The sequence below is a fragment of the Macadamia integrifolia genome, chromosome 10 (assembly GCF_013358625.1).
Source record: "Macadamia integrifolia cultivar HAES 741 chromosome 10, SCU_Mint_v3, whole genome shotgun sequence".
Taxonomy (NCBI): domain Eukaryota; kingdom Viridiplantae; phylum Streptophyta; class Magnoliopsida; order Proteales; family Proteaceae; genus Macadamia; species Macadamia integrifolia.
This window is the reverse complement of record NC_056566.1, coordinates 28,631,978-28,637,858: the sequence shown is the minus strand read 5'-3', so window position 1 is coordinate 28,637,858 and position 5,881 is coordinate 28,631,978. Positions and strand designations below refer to the sequence as shown.

The 5,881-nt window shown below is 36.3% G+C and overlaps 1 protein-coding gene across 2 annotated transcripts in view; it reads right to left on the bottom strand.

Annotated features, from left to right (window-relative positions):
• The window catches only part of LOC122090905 (root phototropism protein 3-like), a 7,452-nt gene extending 2,310 nt beyond the window's left edge, over positions 1-5,142 (bottom strand). Inside the window, exons 1-3 of one of the 2 annotated variants that reach the window (XM_042660662.1) lie at positions 4,241-5,142; positions 4,092-4,161; positions 2,168-3,406 (exon numbers count right to left, since the gene is read on the bottom strand). In XM_042660662.1, coding sequence (XP_042516596.1) covers positions 2,219-3,406; positions 4,092-4,161; positions 4,241-4,386 — 1,404 coding nt within the window. In that variant the 5' untranslated portion in view covers positions 4,387-5,142 and the 3' untranslated portion in view covers positions 2,168-2,218. Of the gene's footprint in view, positions 1-2,167; positions 3,407-4,091; positions 4,162-4,240 lie in introns of those variants that run through there. The other variant, XM_042660665.1, reaches the window with a different exon arrangement.
• Positions 5,143-5,881: the final 739 nt, after the last annotated feature.

The window sequence follows — 5,881 nt, the reverse complement described above, 5'->3', positions numbered from 1 at the left end:
TCTCTGAGCAAGCAACATAGAGGAACGGCAAAACGGTACTCTACATTGGAAGACTACCAGGTCATTTCATATGTGGAGATAGATAGGTTTAGAGGTGCTAGCGTTCTTTGCCATATGACTCAAGGAAAAGAAAAAAAAAAAAAACCTTCAAAACTTAATAATGGAAAGACCAACTTTTTAATCTACGAGATCTAAAACATACTTTAGACTTTCATAAATAGGTAAGACATTCACTATTGTAGGAGTCCAATAATAACATTAAATCAAATTGGATGAAAGAGATTCCCTTTTATGAATAGCAAAAATTCTCTCCAAAATGGAATACTATTATATTCATTTTATTTAAAAAAAAAAAAGAATAAAGATAATTTCCTCGAGTTGATTGATGAAGCTCTCTGCATGATCTCGTCAATTAGCGATGAATTTCATGAATTTTTCGATACAATGGATCTACTCATCCTGTCAAGTGAAACTCGTCATTCACTTTTTACAAGATGTGCCCACCCTCGTAATTGATGATACATCATCTCCAGTGAACTAGACCTGGTCTTTCATATTTCAATTATTAAAAGAGAGAATATGATTTGTATTCAGCAGGTGTTAAATTTCAAAGTCATCAACAATGTGTAGCATTGTTCGAGGAAGTGGAATCGACATCTGACTTGGCCTTCATTGATTTCAATCGGTTGTGGATTGATTTGAATCAATCAAAACCTCTATCATAATGATAAACGGTTCATTTTGCCATGACCTTTTCTTAGATTCTCGAAACTTTTGTCGCTCTCAAAACTTCATTCAGATTGAAATTTAATTATGTGGACAAAGGACCTTGGACCTTCTTGTCACAAAATTTATACCCAACTGAGGTGCCATATTGGAGATATTTGCCACTTGAAATTATTCTCAATCCAAGCTTGAAAAAAAGTCTTAAAAAAAGATAAAATATTTGTTCCTCTTGATTTTCATCGAGCACTATCTACCATTGGCACATTATAGTAAAATAATGGTAGTTCCTTATTACATGTCTTTCTTCATTCATATAATTTGCTTTCTGATTTGTGTTTAATTGTGGCCTTATAAAATACATTTAACAAAAAGTGAAAATTGCTCATTGAAATTTGTTCATTGGCATGAAAAATAAGTGAAATAACGAAAAGGGTTAAAAATTGCTCATTGAAATTTGTTCATTGGCATGAGAAATAAGTGAAATAACGAAAAAGGTAAGTTGGATTCAAAGATTCAAAACATTGAAAATAATAAGATTTGAACACTAAAGAAGAAAGAAACAAACAATAATGCAAAACCAGGGCTACAAAACACTTCACTGTGGAGTGGCATATCGGAGGATTTCTCAGCCAACATAACAAAACTATTTTAGTGATTCCACAATTTTAGAACAGAGCCGAATTCAAGAACAGATCCTAGAGAACAATACCAAAAATTGCAGAACCGTAACTCGCCCATTTTGACCATAGAATTTAATTCTTGTAGAGAACACAATCTTGTAAGGTTATATATATTGACATATGCGTTTACGAGATTGAGTGGAGAAACATGGGGAATATCCAACTTTTTTATTTGCATTTCGTCGATTTGAAATCCTTTTGGGTTAGGACTTCACTTAACAAATTGAAAAAATTTATAAACAAAATAAATATCAGCACTAAAAATTACGTGCAATCGATTAGTCAACAATTTGAGAAGGAAGAAAACAGAAAGCTTCTCATTTATAAATGGACACTGGTAGGTCACACTATAATTTCCACAATCTGTTATGTTTGGATTTGATTAGGATGAGTGCATTAAACCATCTCAGACCATTAAGTCAGGGACTTTTCAAAAAATGACCCGAAAATAAGTTCAGTCCAATTCAATTCTAAACAATCTCAAAAAATAAATAAAAGAACTTCAATATCGGAATATACAAAAATAATTTTTATATAGATTATGGAAGTGTGTACTTGTTTTCTCAAAGTTTCTCCAATAATGAGCAAGTGAGAATGAAGATCCTCTATCTCTATACTGTACAGAAATTCGGTCTATTTGATCCAACTTTAGTGTTATTTTTATATGTCTGTACTTTTCTTGGAATGTAACTTCGTAAATCCTGTTGGTGGTAGGCTCTACAGCACCGGAAATGAGATTCTGTAATACTTAAGGCACAGTATTCCCTAAAACCTCTCCTCATATATGTTTTTGTTGGTCAAATTTCAAAATATCATGTACTCTCATGTCCTACTTCTCTTGAATTAATACAATGCAAATAAATCCATACCTCAAGGTATGTATCTATAGCCGTGTAGAGCTTGTCATTGCAGTATCGGGCATCCTCCGGCAATGCTTCTGCAAGTAATTGAAAGTTCTTCACAGAAAGATTGCTGTCCCTTGCAACTATTGCTAGGTAGTCATCCACCACCCCGGCCACGGCATCTATTCTCGATGTTGTATTACTTGATACAAAATCAATATAAGCTTCCACCACCCTAGTTACTAGATCCACGTCATAAACAGTGTTAGCACCTCCATAATTCTTCACCATGAGATCTACTGCAGAACAACTCTCCAACATTTCAGCTGCTCTTCTTTCTAATTCTGACAACAATGCAGTATCAATGTCTACCATTAAACTCACCTTGAGAAGGTGGAGTAGGAAATTGCAAGAAAGTGAACTTTTTTCTGTAGGAAATACTCTAATCAAACTTTCAACTTTAACCCTTCGTCCCACATCAAGATGGTCATATACTCCAACTGCAACTTGAGAAATCCATTTTGCTGCCCAATTGCTAATGCATGCTCCAACTAAACCTGGTTTCACTCCTTTCCTCTTAATTTCTTCAATCACCATAATGAAATGATCAATTTTAAGAAGTGTGACATCTTCAATCCACCAACTTTCTGCTACTGTCAGACCACCATCACCACCACTCTTGTTATTATTGATCGAATCCTTCATGTTGTTAGACAGAACATTTAAGCACTGAGCTTCATCATCACCACAACTGACCGCTTGGGCATCTGTACAGGCCTTCCAAGCAATAGATTCTGTACAGCGCCTCACAATTTGCAACTTGTCAGCCCATGAAGAAAGGGACTCGCAGCTTCTCAAGATCTGAATTGTATCTTTCCATGATGCAAATATGACAAAGCTCAAAAATGATTCAGTTTTGGAAATGAGATTTCCTTGTTCAATTTCTTCATTCATTTCCAGAAAATGTGCAGCACAGTATAGAGGAGCAACATTAGCGGCTGTAAGGTCAACTGCCAACCCATAACAGAATTTGACTACTAGCTTAAATGACTGGTAGCCACCAGGAAGGTTGTCCAGTTGGATATTCAGGCAAGAGTTTGTTTCCCTGTTAGAAAATACCAACCTATTCAAATATCCACTTCTTGCCACCAAGGGGAGCTAAGCAAAGAAACACAAGAAAGGCGAGTACTGCATTAGTTTAGTGGATGGAGCTGCTCTCATACAGAAAAATAAAATTCCCTGTAAATATTTGTTAAGAGTATAATAAAATTCGTGCAAATGAAGAACTTGTCTTTCGTCTATCCAAGTTTTTTTTTTCTCTCCTTACTTTTCAAGCTTAATAATAATTGTTTGTTAAGAAAGGAGGCAGAGCTTGGTGTACACACGCTTGAGTAAATCATTTTTTTCCCCTTTGGGTGGTTAATGATGTTTACAATCTTACCCACCAAATAGGGGGGAACCCTTGCTTACTACTGCCTTGCAGATTTGCTTCCATGCAATGTCTTTAATACTGGCTTTTGATTAGGGATGGTACGGGGAAACCAATAGATGTGATTCCAATAGGTAGAGTGTGATGACAAGATAATTCAATTTAACTATTGGCATAATATTTCAGGATTCCCCTTTACAATCTACTGAAAATTCAGGAAAGCTTTGAAATAGAGGACATGTTAAGTTATCAAGACAAAGTCATAAAAGCAGAATACAAACATTCAGTGAAGGATTGAAGGTATCTCCAAAAGAAAATTTGATCATTTGACAACTTAAATAACAAGAAAGTATAGGCCCGCGGGATTAGTCGGCCTGGATACCCTCGTTGGCAAAGACAGAATTAAGAAGGTACCTTGTGCAAGTGAAAGATACTTTCTCCAACTTGTATAGTCAGGTCACTCTTTATGTTATTATTAACGAACCTGCAAGAAAAAGACATTGCCTTACAAGATCATTGAAGGAGAAAGAGGAGAGAGAGAGAGAGAGAGAGAGAGAGATTACCACTGCTTGTTTCTTCTTTCTAAAGCTTTTGCGGTCATGCCCACATTGGCTGGGAAAATGACGCAGTGGTTATGTTTCCAGCCAGAAATTGACTGGGTACTGTTGCGACTTTCTTGCTTGAGGTTAGCCTTTCCCATTGAAGCCATATCATGAGCAGCTCATACGCAACTTCGCCTAAACTGAACAAATTGCACCCCTCATGGTATTCTGAAGGGCTAAACTAAAATGAAGCTCTCTGCCTCTCTCTCTCTCTCTCTCTCTCTCTCTCTCTCTCTTGCATTTAATAGGAACCCAATTAAGTATACGACCTTCCTCATATACCAATATGTAGTAGGCTACCTTTTCTATAGAAGGAAGTACAGTTTCTTCAATATTGATCAAATGATAAAGATCACCTCAGTAGAGCATACATGTTAAATCTAAAATTCTCTTCTCAGACGATTAGCTCACCTGATCCAAAAAGTTCATATATATATATATATATATATATAGTTTCAAGAGATGGGCCCAACTCAATTTCTAGTTTGAATAGAGTGTGTGACCTCTAATGTATCGTAGAGCTTCAGCAATTCGGCACCTTCAGCACAGGTGGTGCTTTGAGCATCATATGTTGAGAGAGAGAGGAAAGCTGGTTAATTTAGTCATACCCAAGAGGAGGAGGTTGTAATGTCTAAGTTGGTGGCTCCAATTTGGCCACGCCTATACCTCAGTTATAAGAGGTAGCTATGGAAGCATAAAGACTCTTTAATGGCTAAGGGAATAATGAAAGAAACCCCTGCAAAAACTCGAGGACAGTCACTGGTCTGTGTGCGCGCGCTCGCGCATAGATAACTTACTATAGGGGATGTCGGTGCTGTACAGTGTTGTAGGAAAGAAACTGTGCGGAGTGTTCTGTGCATCTTGTGCAATCCCACATTTTTCTCTCCTGAACAGATGGTATGGTTATTTCAGTCATTGGATAGAGAGGATATAATTGGTATTAGTCATGTGTTAAATTTCAAATTCTATCAAAGATGTGTAGTATTATTTGAGAAAGTAGAATCGGCATCTGAATTAGCCTTCATCGATTTCGATTCTAAACCTCAGAAAAAGCCCAATTTATTTTAGTAGGAATCAGCAAGAATTGAGTATCATATCCAACCAATTCCAATCTGATTCTGACTCTGATTCTTAAAAACATGACATGTAGTCTCTCATAATATTGATGATTTTTCAATGCCTTATTTTGTCACTTGAGAAACTTTATTAAGTTGAAATTTGATTACGTGGACAAGGGACCTTGGGGGCTTTCTTATCACAAAATTTAGACCCCAACTGAGAAATAATAATTGGTACACTATTGTAAAATAGTGGTTGAAATAATCGGTCCACTATTATAAAATAGTGGTAGTTTCTTGATAGATGTCTTCTTCATTCATATAATTTGTTCTCTTAATTCTTTTTAGTGCGGAGGTTCAAACTATGCTGTCACCTTTGACGTGAGAAACAAAGTTCTTTACAACTGTGCAATTTGTCCAAACAAGCAAGAATAGACATTTGGCTTTCTCATGGGATCTTCCGCTTTGCTCTCCCCCACCCTAGTTCTTCCTCATCCCCTTTTTTTTTTCTCTTTAGTCCCCTCCCCTTTCTTTTCTTGCATCC